This window comes from Haliaeetus leucocephalus, unplaced genomic scaffold, assembly GCF_000737465.1.
Source record: "Haliaeetus leucocephalus isolate CR32 unplaced genomic scaffold, Haliaeetus_leucocephalus-4.0 Scaffold101, whole genome shotgun sequence".
NCBI lineage: Eukaryota > Metazoa > Chordata > Aves > Accipitriformes > Accipitridae > Haliaeetus > Haliaeetus leucocephalus.
In genome coordinates this window covers 2512547-2527236 of record NW_010972537.1, presented here as the reverse complement: position 1 = coordinate 2527236, position 14690 = coordinate 2512547, and the positions used below count along the sequence as shown (strand labels likewise).

Below are 14690 nucleotides of genomic sequence, written 5' to 3'. Positions count from 1 at the left end.
ACATTTACTTTCAAGTTAATCTCTGCTTCTTAGAGACTTAGGGCGTAATGATGATTGACAGTGCTTTGGTGGAGTAGTCCAGAGGAGGGAGTAGAAAGAAATAAGGCAGAATAACTCCAGTTTTATCTAAAATAAATTAAATGTTCAGCCTGCAGTAAAACTGAGTTTAATCGCAGATTCATCCAGCACCTGCTAGCATATGCAAGTCAGAAATTTGATCTCAGTGGTAGCTTGTTGTCTATTTAAAAAAAGGAAAAGAAAAAGCCATAGTAACTTCTTTCTCAATTCTTTCCTAAGCTGATCTGCTGCTGGAGCCTTACAACAAATATCGCTTCCTTTCCAATGGGCATGTTACGATCCCAGGTCAGCAAGACAAAGATATGTTTCAGGAGACCATGGAGGCAATGAAGATCATGGGCATCCCAGATGAAGAGCAGATAGGTATGAACCCTCTGAAGGGCTTGAAAATGCAAGGAAATGAAAGAGGAGGGGGTCCTTTGTTTGTTTGTTTTTTGTTTGTTTGGGGTTTTTTTGTTGATTTTGTTTTGTCTGGTGTCCATTCCCCAGCCCGTCCCCAAGTGAACAGTGTGCAAGTAATATACTTAGTGGCTTTGGAGTGACCCACCTCAGGATCTACCAGCACAGTTTCAGTTTATACAGTTAATGTTAGAAGTCAAGCAGCTAAAGAAAACATGCTTCTGCTTGCTGTTTTTGTTCCCAATCTGAGGGCTGCATATCCCATTTATGAATAACACATCCAAGATACAAGAATCCCCTCATTCTCTTGTGCAATGCGTGGCTTGTGTGCTCCCCCTATCCCTAAGCAGTGGCTTTAAAGTATCTAATCCAACCACTGCTGGATTAGTACTTTGAGAATGGCCTGGTCATAGTGCCTTTCTTTCCAGCTTAACACTGAACTGCTGATCAGAAATTAATATTGTCTGATTCTGGGAGCACAGTACCATGACAAGTGAAGCTCGAATTGCATGCAGCCAGCACAAAGTGCAGTGATACGTATTCACAGAGCTCTGTGTTGTCTCATTCATGTTCTGTCTCGCTGGTTGGGAACCAGTGTTCTGCAAAATCTCAGTTTCTAAGTGTATAAGGTCTTCTAAAACTAGGACTGTTTTTGCTCTACACTGAAGCAAGCATTTGTGGTGGTTTGAGGTCACCATCTCCTCTGCTGGAGGCTGCAGCTCTTGTGGCTGTAGGGAATATGTGCCTGTGCCTTAACTATTGCTCTTCACAGTCCAGCCTGCTGTAAATCCATGCTGTCGTTACCCACAGTTTAATACACTTTTTGATATCCTGAATCATCAGAGACTGAAACTGCTGCATGGAAGTGAAGAGAAATTTGTCTAAACCGAATAAAAGAATTGGCAGCCTAGTTTATTGTCAGGATGTTCTGCTATGCTCAGTTTTTTGAGTTGGGTTTTTAATGTATGCTCTAGGGCATGTCTTTGCTGTCACATAGATGAGCTATTGGTTCCAGCCACTACAGCAAAGATAGCTTTAGTGTTTTGCACTTGCTGTTCAGTGTGAAGTGCATTAATGTTCCTCATAGGCTTAGAAGAATAATACATGCAGTAGCTGGCTGGATGGTAGGGTTGTTTAGTTTTGATGTAAAGTCTAAACACTGTCTTCGTTTATGAGACAACATCAAAGCTGTCTGTCCACGTGCCAGGACAGCAGATTCAGCTGTCAAACCACTGAATTTCATAACATGCCACTAGGAACATGTATGTTTCTTTTCTATTAGTCCTGCTGTAGCATATATAGAGCCTTTTGTTCACTCTGCTATCAAAAGGATATTGTTTTAAAACAAATGTTTCTGTAACAGGTAGAAATAAGGGGACAAAAAAATATTTGGTACAAGATCCCCATTGCAAGTGACTGGCATTTTACTTTGCTCAAGGCAACTAGAAGCTATTATGCAATCAGCTTTGATTGATACAAGGTGAAAATTGAATTGATACTATTGGCATTGAAAAATGTCTTTCCTGTCCTAGCATCTGATGCTGCTTTTGTGACATGCACTATTCGAAGAGTATGAATATATCATTAGCAATGGGTGGGGTACTTCAGCATGTAATTAATAATAGTTATGGTACAGGTACTTTTGCCCACATCCTGCTGCCCTTCATACATTGTAAAGTATGTCTGTATGGACTACAGACCTTGGTCAGGGAGCTGAAAGTGATACAGGGTTAAAGGAATAAAGTCTTCCTTCTCTTAATTGGTTTGTATTCTTAATAACTGTCTCTTTCCTGTGTTTAACAGGAAAATAGTGAATTTTGGCCCTCTAACAGAGAACAAATGTTTTATGAAAAAATATAGATGTTGTAGGGTGGCGCATTACTCTCACTTTTGTCTCCCACTTTACTGTAGTGATATTGAGAATGGGTAAATTTCCAGGCTGTGTAGTCTTGCATAGGAGGGACAGGGAAAGTCCTGTGCCCTGAATTGGAGTCATACAGAGGAATGACCTGTGGTGTTTTTTCCAAATTCCAGAAAGATCCTTGGGATGTTGAAAAGGGCCTCTTAACCATGTCAGGAAAGGTAACTGGGTCATATCAGGGCTTTTGGTGATGTCTAACACTAAGCTATTATTATTACTTTAAAAGGTCTGTTGAAGGTTATCTCGGGTGTTCTTCAACTTGGCAACATAGTCTTCAAAAAGGAGCGTAATACAGACCAAGCCTCTATGCCAGACAATACAGGTAACCAATCTCCTTTCCTCCCCTAAAGAAAAATGCAGAAAAAAGCCTACAGGAAGTTCTTGCAAGTAGAAGAATGTATTACAGTATGTAGGGAATGCTGGAGTCCTGTTTTTCTATAAGGTGAATTATTTGTCAAAGGAGCTGTCATGTGCCTTCATACAAAGGAGCATGTTTTGCCAGGCTTGTGTTTGCAGCCACCCATGGGCAGGAATGTGGTACTGTTCTTGTGACAGGGCTAGGCGGGAAGTACATGTGATGACCAGATGAAAAGGATTACTCTACTGGAGTATGTAGTGTGTGTGTGTGTGTTTGAACCAAGCTAGGAATAACTGCCCCTACAAAGCTATATTATCAGACTTTAAGGAATGTTCTCTGCTGACTTTGTAGGTAGACTTTGTAACCATAAGAGTAAGATGGATAGTTTCATGGTGGGTATAAAGTACGTGTACATATTTTAATTGCACTGCCCATTTTTACATGTGTAAATAAGTACCGTGTTTCACATGATGGAAGGCTATCTGTTGGAAGACTTAACTCTTAGACCTTCATTATAGATGTACTGCAGGAATATAAGAGGTTGCCAGTTTAAGTGTTTATATTTTGGGCTATTATTATTATGGAAAATATGCTCTAAATGGCATTTTGAGAAGGAGAGTAAACCATTTGGGTTTTGGATCTTGAATCTGAAATACAGAGTTGCCTCAAAGACTAATCAGTAAATGAAGACAGAACAATTAGCTTGATTAAGAAATCCGTTACTTGATACATCTTTAAATTGATTACAGACTATGAACTTCCTAAAGCTTCCGTGTTATGACTTAGTGGTATGTTGCTTCGAATTTACTCTCATGGCTTCTGGAGAAACTCAATAACCTGTAGTATGGGTTGCAAGAATTTTTTCAGGACTTTTTCATTTTGAAGATACCTTTCTTTGTCTCATCAATCTGTTCTTCATTTAACGTTTTTTATAAGCTGTTTTATGACTCTCTCGGGAAGGCAGTTGCAGGAATGTTTTTCTTTCTGTTGCTTTCTGTGAGAAAAATAAAAGAACATTAATCTCTTTGTTGTTTCCCCTTACTGTCTTTAGCTGCTCAGAAAGTGTCTCACCTTTTGGGTATCAATGTGACGGATTTCACTAGAGGTATCCTGACTCCTCGCATCAAAGTTGGGAGAGATTATGTCCAGAAAGCTCAAACCAAAGAGCAGGTATGCATTCTCTAAAAATGAACGAGTACTTTAGTCTTTAATCTTGCCGCCACAAAGCTAACAAATGTATTAGAGGTTTCTGTAACATTTAATAACCATCTTTATGACTGCAGTGTATGGCAACCACACTTGAATAATGTAGCATACATATTGCTTCTAGTATTTGCTCACTTGATCTGTATAAAGATAGAAATCACCCTGCCCCTGTAGCACTTTTTCTCATCTTAAAAAAAAAAAAAAAAAAAAAAAGGAGGAGGAAATGCAGCCCCCCTGATTTTGGTGACTGGCTGTCCCAAGGGAGTAAGTTCATTCAGTGCTGTGTTCAAGGATAACATTTTCAAGTTGCTGTAATGCAGAAAGCACCGTTTTTTAGTAGGTCAACTACGAGGGTGGAAGAATTTGCTGCTCACCCTTGAAACTAATTGTAAATTTTGTAACACTCTTGACTCAGGTTGTGCTCTGAAGGAAGCCTGACCTAGGAGCTAGTGGCTTCCTGAATGGAGCAAAGCCCCTGTGCTTACTTACTGCATGGCTTCTTTATGAACACATCCTTATTCTCAGTGTAAATAAACATGCCCGCGTAACATGGAAAAGATTAGGAAGAGAGTGAAGTCTAGAAATAGTCACAGGCTGCTTTTCCAATGCTGCCTTTCCATTTTGATATTTAATTTCTTACTATACATAGTATTTTTGCGTCAATTACAGGTAGCGTAGTGGCATGGGAGGGAGGGATTTGGCTTCACAAAGCCTAAATTACAAAAGAATTTAAATGCTTTTCTTTGGGCCTGTGAAACATGCTGTGTTACTATAGTCTTTGGAGGTGACTGGGCATAATTTTTCTTTCTTGAATACCAGGCATTGGTTTCTCCAACAGGCAGGATCCTGAATTTTGGCTTTGACACACTAATTTAGTAAGACACATTGTTTGCACTTGTTTATGGCGTATCACTGTGCCATCTACTTTTCATCGGGAATAACCTCTGAAATGAGCCTTATTCCATGAGTTTGGTGGTAGAGAGAAAAATCTCAGACTACAGTTGGGCCATTAGATGCCGAAACAGTGTAATCTGTGCCTTGCTTTGGATTATAATGTAACTCCTAATCTTTGTCTTTTTTCTATTCAGGCTGACTTTGCCATTGAAGCGCTGGCTAAAGCCACTTATGAACGTATGTTCCGGTGGCTGGTTATGCGTATTAACAAGGCATTGGATAAGACCAAGCGACAGGGTGCGTCCTTCATTGGAATCCTTGACATTGCTGGCTTTGAGATTTTTGAGGTAAGGAGATGTCAAGTCCCTGCACTCAGCACAGTTTACCATGGAGCAAAGACCGCTGAAGGAAATGGCTTTAAAACTGGAAAAGAACAGTATAGTTTTGGAAAGGATGTGTATTTTGCTTTTGTTATTTGAGTTCTCTGCTGATTTGAACTGTCAGATAAGTTATTAACTGACTTAAGTGGTTCATTCTTTAGTATTTTATGTATTCTGCAAATGTTTTATCTCATTGCTCTATATTCTGATGCTTACATCCTTTTTCACATGTGCATTAGAATTATTTTAATTTCACAGTTCCAGGTATTCTTGAGGTTTTATAGCTCACAGCTTAAGAGTTTGCTAACCTACAAAAAAGTCTTTTAAAATGTCATGTAGAGTTATGGATCACCGCTGGACTTAAAATTTTATGTCCCAAAACATTTAAGTGATGACCCACTGAAACCTATTAGCATCATTAAAAATTGTTAGAAATGGTTTCATCTTCCTGCTGATGAGTTTTGAAAAAGACAAAGACAGGGTAGACCAAATCAGATTCAGCAAATTCTGACCTATGCATGCTCCTTTCTGCAAGAAGCCTGAAAACTGGGGATCAGAGTGTGGTTTCACATACAGCGAAACTGATTTAACAGCAGCTTCTTGATGCAGAAAAGGAGTGAAATTGCTGCTTTTCCCTTTTGCTGCTCCTGGCTGCAACTGCTTGTACTGTTCACCTCTCTAGCTCCGTGGAAAATATTTTCTTAGGGTGTTTTATAATTGAATCAGTCTGCAAAGGGAAATCTGAGTATAAAAACTGGTGCAAGATAAACGTTCGAGAGGAAGAGCTGAAGGAAAGTTGAGGGAGAGATGGAAAAAAGGGGAAGTGGGAGCTCCCTCTATAGGTGGCAGTGAGCTGTTAGGCTAAACCCTTATGTCTATGAAATGACAATTGTAGAATGTGGCTTTGCATTATACTTAGTCTGAAGCAACCGCAGGCTGCCATCAGAAAAGAACTATCCTGCCATTATCCCAGCCAGGCAGATCATATCAACCTGTGTTATGCTGGATCTATCTCGTGTGCAGCTGCAAAGTGAATTGGACCAACTTATTCATGAAATGGAAAAACTAAGACACAGAAGAGTTGATTGTTTTTTTTTTCTTTTTTCCTTCTTTCTTTTTTTTTTCCTGTCCCCCTCTCTGATCAGTCTACCTTTGGTTTTACGGTTGCTGGATCTCATGAAAAGGAGGGGAGTGGAAATACATGGTTAGGAATTACTGAAACATGGAGGAAGTGGAACAGGACTTTTCTCTTTAGAAGCTGCATTATATTTAGTGTGGTCTAACATGCAAATGCACCGTGGGTTATTAACCTTGTCCTTACAGTTTGAAGAAACCTGGAGAGGTTGAATAAATTTCCCTCACTTTCCTTGCTCTGATTTTATATATGAGGATTAAAAAGGGACTTTCCAGGCCACATGCTTTTAGGAATTTATCTTCAGGCTTCTGTTGCTGCTTCTTTCTACGAAGAGGAATTGCCAGCTCTGAGTCTGTGAGAAAACCAGAAGTCTTTTCTGTTCCCAGGTTAAGCAGCTGCAGCAATTCTTCTGCTGTTTACAGCTAAACATTCTTTTGCAAAGTCTGAGGAACAGTGTGTTTGAACTTCCCTAGGGATTGCAGGAGTGATGCAGTGGCATGTGACAGGAAAGGCAGTTCATAACCAAATGGGGTTATTGACAAAGGGCTATCCACCCCAAACAGAACAGTAGCTTAAATTCCTGAACTATAGATGTGATCTTTTGTGCTAAGAGAATAGTAGGTGTGTCTTCAAAAGCAACTGTTCAAGCATCTTTCTACCTTTTTCTTCATTAGCTGAACTCCTTTGAGCAGTTGTGTATCAACTACACAAATGAAAAGTTGCAGCAGCTCTTTAACCACACCATGTTCATTTTGGAGCAAGAAGAGTACCAAAGGGAGGGCATAGAGTGGAATTTCATTGACTTTGGCCTGGATCTGCAGCCCTGCATTGACCTCATAGAGAAGCCGGTAAGCTTGTTGTTCTACCATCCAGCAGCCAGAAATCACTGCACTAATTTTGTCATTGAGGACATAACCTCTATGTGTAGATGGGAAACTAACTTTCTAGCTTTTGTAATCCTCTACTGACACTGTGGTAATGCTTAAAAGCAGAAGTGAACAGTTTCCTCATTGTCTGAAAGTATGTCACCAATAAATTTGTTAGTATCAGTTCTGTAGGAAACATTGCATGAAAATAGATCTCGTCAGCCACTTTTTCCTCTCATAAAATTGTCTTCATTTGTGTAGATCTGCGTGGTACTAGATGTATGTGTGGCTTACTGTAAGTGGTGTGAACTTCCTTACTTAACTATAAGTGTGATAAGAAGCTGTGAATTTCTGTTGCTTTCATTCTGCTCCAATGAAACGTAGATGTTCCAATAATAAGGACTAGTTTGTGAAATGTTCTGTTATGTTCTTCTGTATTTAGACACCTGGATATTTGGAGAACACTGTGATAGTGTTCCTTTTGTTAAAAAGATATTTTTTTTCCATGTAAAACAACCTAGACAAATGTCATGGAAAAGACCTTCTCATAAAAATGTTCAGAATTCAGATGAGGATTTTGAAGAATTATTAACAATTTCTATTAGTATGGAAGTAGCTGAACCGATACCACACAGCAGGTGAATGTGGTGGGGATCAGTCTTTAGGTATCTTTTTCTTTTTTTCCCCCGTAGCTATCTAAAGGTGTTAATTATTGTTGTAGTCATGTATTTAATGATGTTTTGATGTTTCCCTTCTTTAAGGCTGGGCCTCCTGGTATATTGGCCCTGCTGGATGAAGAGTGTTGGTTCCCAAAAGCAACAGACAAAAGCTTTGTGGAAAAAGTTGTACAAGAGCAAGGCACCCACCCCAAATTTCAGAAGCCAAAGCAGCTGAAAGACAAAGCTGACTTCTGTATCATACATTATGCTGGCAAGGTAAGGAATTAGCAGCTAAAATGTGAAGATTGGAATGTCTGCTGTGTTTTCTAATGCATAACCACTGCTTCTTAGAAATGGCTACTTACCAAAATGGCTGCCTATGGGAAACCAGTGGAAGATTTCACTATGTTGTTCCACTGCTGTGGACCTTACAGGGCCTAAGGGCATTTGCCTGCAAGTTACATATGTATAGTTGAAGACGTGTCAAACTGACACCAATTTAAATTTGTTCTCTGTGACTTGATGAGATTGGAAGTATTTTTCAGAAACCTTCCATCAAGACTTCATCTCCAAAAATGATGATGCAGTTGTTTTTCGTGTCACAGTCTGGGTGGTGCAAACTAGCATTGCAAATCCATTCCCTTTACTGACAGAACAGAACATGCAGCTGTCTGTCAGGGTTTGAAATTTGTAGGTATGCTTGCTTAGATGGCAAATCCAAGAATGATTAGGTAATCTGTTGTTGATTGTGCAAACCTCAGTGCTACTTTTATAGACTTTGCAGGTTCTTGTTGCATCTTGTGCTGCAGAAAATTCCCCCCCAAGTTTCTTGATGTGTTTGTCTTCTCCAGGTGGATTATAAAGCAGATGAATGGCTGATGAAGAACATGGATCCGCTGAATGATAACATTGCTACTCTTCTCCACCAGTCATCGGATAAGTTTGTGTCTGAGCTGTGGAAAGATGGTATGTAATTAAACTTAATCTCATTTGTTTTCTCTTGTTTTATGTGGAAGAGTTTGTTTGATCATCAAAAGTCTGTGATGAGCTGCGTTTGCTTTCTTCCCTGCAGACTAAGCCACCAAGATGAGCATTATCTGGAACATCCTTTGCTTAGATCATGGTATTTCATTAAAAGTTCATTGTAACTCAAGAGAAAGATTCACTTGCATCAACCTATGTTAAGCTCACTGCATATATAGCAATTATTTCTTGAAACCAAGAATGCCAGGGTAAAATATGAATGCATCATTATGTCCCAGCGGCTTGCATAGCTGCAACACTCAAACACAAGATCTGAGGTTGAATCTATGTTTTCAGTCCTGCAACTAGTGTGTTCTTTTTGCAGTGTTGTTCAGTATTTTACTCTTATCTTCTCTGGATTTATCTGCTTTTGAGTCTTACTGTTGCTGTCACTTTCTGTGGTGGGTTTTCTTTGACGTCTCTGTCTGTTGCAGAGATGCAGAACGTTCAGAGAGCCTATTTCTATCAACACTTTCCTATTCTTCATCTAGAACCAGGTGACTGAGAAACCCGGCTGTCGTGTCATGTGTGTAATGCATCCTAGAGCTGTGCAAGAAATGCTTCCGTTAACTTCTCTTTGTCCCTTTGTTACACCTGCTTGTCTTTCTTGTTCATTTCCTCTGCTTTGTGCTAGTAGCTCCTGAAGGACTTTAAAACAAAAGCAAACTCACCTTGCAAGTGGATACAAGAAAAATATGGACATATTCAGGTGCTAAAGGTTGCTCTTGCAAGACTTGCATAGGAGCAGCTAAAAGCAAATCCCTGTCAACTGTTTGAACGTAGAGCTAGCAAGGCAGTATTTCTTGCAAGATTTGGAAGGAAGATTTCTGAGACTGTTTAAACTGAAATCCAGTTTAACCTTGATTCTAGTATTGGGATTTGACTTCAGCTGCTGATCATTTAAAAGAAAGTTAGTTTGGCAAAGGAACTTGTACTGCATGAAAAATGACTGTCAGCAACTTGTGCCTAGCAAGGCCTTTGCTGCGTGGGACTCCTTTTGGACTTGAAATGTCGACTGAGCGACAGCTTATCAGTTCTCATTTATTGTTCTTGGCTGGATCTTCTGTTGCAAGTGACTGTCCTTTTTGCTATCTTGATGTAGATTGCAGGGCTCAAGATTTTTAAGAGGATTGTTCCAGCTGCGATCTGGGACACTCTTCTGTGGATTTCCCTGTGATGTCATCTAGTAACATAACCTTCTTTTCTTTCTGATAAGACAACCTTGACCCTATTCTAACAGCTGCTCTAGAAGTGAGCAGGTCTAAACTAATATTAGCTGTAAATCAGAGTATCCTTTCTTGTTTCTTCTTTTGTTGGGGTTTCTCTTAGGTTTTTTTTTTAATCAGAAGCCCGTTGAGCACAAGTTGATGTATTTTCTGAAGTGAACATTGGGAGCCAGAGTGTAGGCATCAGCCAACCACTGAAGATAAAGTGTAGTAGCTTGAAGCCCTTACTAAAAATGCACTGGGGGTGTGGAAATTTATAGTGATACAGTTGGTTTTGGTTGGGTGGGTGAATTTTGATCTCCATGTAGAAGAGCAATGGGAAAAAGTAATGCTTTAGTTTCTTCTTGGCCCTGCTACTCTCAGATCTAGTTGGCTTCTATTGAAAAAAAGGATCTCTGGAGTCCACCCATCAAGGTGATAGCTTTATCAGTGCTTGGATGTCACTGTGGTGTAGTGGAGAAAACTGTTGGGGCAGGGAGTTCTGACTTGCTCCTAGTGGTATTGTTTATGTCTCTGTCATAGAATACTCGTACTCCAAAAATAACTCAAACAGTGGTATCTTGGGGTTTGGTTTCTATCATGCCTTTTACCATGTTTGCTCATTTTATAAGTAGATACGTCTCTTCTGATCACCGGTCATGGCAGTTCTGCCTGTAATGCAAGAGTGAAGCTGGGCTTTTTCTCTAACTGTGGCCCCTTCTGGGTCAGAGTTAACTAAAAGTTGACTCTGCTGGGCTAGCAGCTAGAACTCTTGGTTTGTTGTTTTTCATTGTAACCTAAGCAAGTAGAAGCATCTGAAACTTACTTCTAGATTGCTCTCCCAGGGCTGCCATCCAGAGCATCAGTAGAATATGTTTGGGAGTAAGTTTGACCCCATCACTCAAACTTCCTGTAGTGAGCTGTTGCTTTTTTTTCCTTCCTGCTCCTATCCCTGCACAAATTCTGTACAGGAGTCTACATCTGTGTAGAGATGAAGCAAAAAGGATCCTGCAGCTCCTTTCATTTATCCTGTTCTACCCAGATGTTCTTTGTATGTTCCAATGTTTCCTTTGTTTGTGGCAGAATTTTAACACTCTTTCTTGTGCTCTCTCTAGTTGACCGTATTGTTGGGCTGGATCAGGTAGCTGGTATGTCAGATACAGCATTGCCAGGGGCCTTTAAAACCAGGAAGGGTATGTTCCGAACAGTGGGACAACTCTATAAAGAACAGCTGGCTAAACTGATGGCTACCTTGAGGAACACCAACCCCAACTTTGTCCGTTGCATTATCCCGAACCATGAGAAAAAGGTAAAGACTGTTATAACAGCACAGCCCATGCGATCTTATGTGGGCTTCCTGGGGCACATGGCTGGGTTGCTATCTTTTGTCAGGTTTTACAAGAGATTTTAAAGAGGTCCCGTTTTCTCTGGATATCTTTTTAAGGTCATCCTAGATAACTGTATGCTTACCAAAATTTTGGAGACTGATTGTTGCAGTTTTTCTTAAAGTGGCATAAAAGCTTTCAGTTGCTTCTAACTGGAAAAGAGAGAACTGGCTGCTTTACAAAAAAGAGGGGGAGGCAAAGGGGTAAGCCTCTTTTGTAAAAGCTTTGTGGTATTTATAAAGTATACTTTTTCCGCACTAGGCTGGAAAACTAGATCCCCACTTGGTCCTCGACCAGCTTCGCTGTAATGGAGTGCTGGAGGGAATCCGTATTTGTCGTCAAGGTTTCCCCAACAGAGTTGTATTCCAGGAATTCAGACAAAGGTAAGGCCTAGAAAAGAATCTGAAGCAGCCTTTACCCTGGCAAAGTTAAGACATAAGTGCAAAAATGGATGTATTTTATTGCAACTAGATTGCCACTGTTTTCAAAGGCAGCACATCCGTCCCTTTGTATTCCCGGGCATGAAGCCTCCCAAAAGCATCTTTGACTTTCTCTACTAAGCGTGTAGTTAAGGTGAGGTGTAGAGGACCCCATCGAAGACTGCTGCTTCATGCTCTGTTGTCTAGAGATGCAACTTCTCTCTTGTAACAAGACTGTAAACTGTCAAACTCATAATGGCATAGGAATGCATTACTGATTTTCTTTTTTTGTTTGTTGTTGTTTTCAAAAACTAGTGTAACTAGTCTAATGCTTTCTCCTTTTCAGATACGAAATCTTAACTCCAAATGCAATTCCCAAAGGATTTATGGATGGAAAGCAGGCTTGCGTGTTGATGGTAAGACATCCCAGAAACTCTGCTTGAATAGAATAAAATTAATGGGCGCGGTTTGGAAATCAGAGTTGTGCATGTTAAATATATCTTGTACTCACAGACCAAAATTCCAAAGTCAAATGTTTTGTCTGAGAGGAGCGTGCAAAAAGCTTTCTCTTGGCTTCGCAGATGGAGGCTTTTGACTAGCATGAGGTTCAATAATCCTAGGCAAAGAGGATCTTTGTGTTTCCACAGATGCATACACTTTGAGATGCCAGCAGTATTCATGGAATCAAAATGCTTAGAAGCATTAACGTTATCTTTAGCACATGCTTAAAGTATGAGCTTCAACAAACTTTTTGTAATGGCCTGCTGATGACAAATGCTTTCAGTGAAGGCTCCGATGAATTTCTGCAGAATTGCCTGCTTCAAAGGGAAAGCTTTGGCTCTGCAGCTTGAAGACTAGGGCAGACTGAATTGAATTTGGCTGTGAGGGATTCCCTTTTTTTCTGTCTTAAAGGAGTATACCTTATTCCTCTTAACAAGTAGAAGTGTTGACAGCAAATTCTTTAAAGGATGGGAAAGTTGGTTGGGGTGCCTTTTTCTGACAAAGATTAGGACTGGTTAAAAATAAATAGGAAGGATCAACAGATGTGTTTCCTTTAGGAGAGGAAGAGGGCTCTTGGGACTAGGCGTATGTTCCTCACAGCATCCTTGTAGTTCTAGGTACTTGATGTGTTGTTGTATTAAACAATGCTTTTTATCATATTTTCTGTCTGCTTACCTCCATTTCATGCTGTGCTTGGCTGAGCTCCAACTCCTCTAATTGGGACAGGACTTCATTGGGAGCTAGCAACTTTGGTTGGCCTGAGTGGCTCATTGTAGGGAAGGGGTATCTTACAGCTGTGACACACAAATATGTTTTATGGTGTTTCACTTGAAGCAGTCTTTGCAGGAGATGAATTATTCTCTCTCTCATTTTAGATCAAAGCATTGGAGCTGGATTCCAACCTTTACCGAATTGGACAGAGTAAAGTGTTTTTCAGAGCTGGAGTCCTTGCTCATCTTGAGGAAGAGAGAGACCTGAAGATCACAGATGTCATTATTGGCTTCCAAGCATGCTGCAGAGGCTACCTGGCGAGAAAGTAAGGACCATATTTGTAAAGTACATTATAAGCATGTGTATTTCTCCCATTCAGGTATAAGTTTCTCTTCAAAACCAGCTGACTAGAAAGTATTTTTTGTCAGAAGGGCCATGATTTATTTGTTGTATATAACAGTTGATGGTGTTTTAGCATTTTCTGATCTCTGTAGTGCTGGACTTCTGGCACCTGCAAGAAACTCCATGTGCTACTATCCCACATACTATCAGAGCAGTAAAGTCTATTGCTCTCTATAGGAATACTATACAGCAGGCAAAGTTTTTGACAGAAGTGCTGCAAACTGCAAATGTGAAAATGAAAAGGTCTTAGTACAGTACTGATCCAGGAGGTATAGGATTTCTCTTAAGCTGTTGGGTAAGACTGCAAATGGTATGGTTTTAAAAACAAAACTAATACCTGTCAGATTGGCAGGAAAACAGACCTCTGTTTCAGATCTCCCTTTTTTGAAGTGAAAATAGTGAGGCTTTTCAGATTAGAAGATATTAGGGAAAAACTTTATTAAATAGGAAATTGAATAAAGGAAAGGATAACTACTCTTACCTGAGCAGAAAAAAACTGGAAATTTTGCTGGTTTTTTAGGAGGGAACCTTCTAAAGTAAAAATGTAGAGGTGTCTAAGAAAGGGCTTGGTGGAGAGAATTGCATGCTGCTGCGGGTTCCTTTGTCTGACCTCCTTTTACCTTGCAGAGCCTTTGCCAAGCGCCAGCAGCAATTGACAGCCATGAAAGTGCTTCAGAGAAACTGTGCTGCCTATTTGAAACTGCGGAACTGGCAATGGTGGAGGTTGTTCACCAAGGTAATATTTTTTTTTTGGCTTTGCAATTTTGACAATTTTGTTGCAATTTGAGCTTCTCAGGTTAAACCAGAGCACAAAAGCTACTTCCTCTACAATCGGGCCGGCTTACAACTACACTTTGATTCATTTAGGCAGAGAATATCATAGCATATTTTATACCTATGCAGTATGCCTGCGTAAACCAAGTGCAAGACTATATCCAAGTAATGTTGTGGAAAAGCAGAAGTCATCTTTTAATGCTTTATGCCCAAGAAGAGTAAGAGGATTGCTTGCTTTGGTGGTATGGCACTTCAAAGAGTCACTTATTACATGTCTAGTCAGTTTAGCTAATCAAAAATTGTTAGTATGAGGATGGCTTGCCATCTCTTTCTCCAGGGCTGCAAGAGCAGAGGAAAAGCACTGAGCTCTGATC

The 14690-nt window shown here is 40.1% G+C and overlaps 1 protein-coding gene across 2 annotated transcripts in view; it reads left to right on the top strand.

Moving 5' to 3' along the window:
- MYH9 (myosin, heavy chain 9, non-muscle) overlaps window positions 1-14690 on the top strand; it is a 79303-nt gene that overhangs the window by 47655 nt on the left and 16958 nt on the right. For both annotated transcript variants that reach the window (XM_010585385.1, XM_010585384.1), the window contains exons 9-20: window positions 298-441; window positions 2625-2720; window positions 3808-3926; window positions 5051-5203; window positions 7046-7219; window positions 7999-8172; window positions 8748-8862; window positions 11240-11433; window positions 11771-11892; window positions 12275-12344; window positions 13305-13465; window positions 14170-14278. In XM_010585385.1, coding sequence (XP_010583687.1) covers window positions 298-441; window positions 2625-2720; window positions 3808-3926; window positions 5051-5203; window positions 7046-7219; window positions 7999-8172; window positions 8748-8862; window positions 11240-11433; window positions 11771-11892; window positions 12275-12344; window positions 13305-13465; window positions 14170-14278 — 1631 coding nt within the window. The remainder of the gene's footprint in view (window positions 1-297; window positions 442-2624; window positions 2721-3807; window positions 3927-5050; window positions 5204-7045; window positions 7220-7998; window positions 8173-8747; window positions 8863-11239; window positions 11434-11770; window positions 11893-12274; window positions 12345-13304; window positions 13466-14169; window positions 14279-14690) is intronic.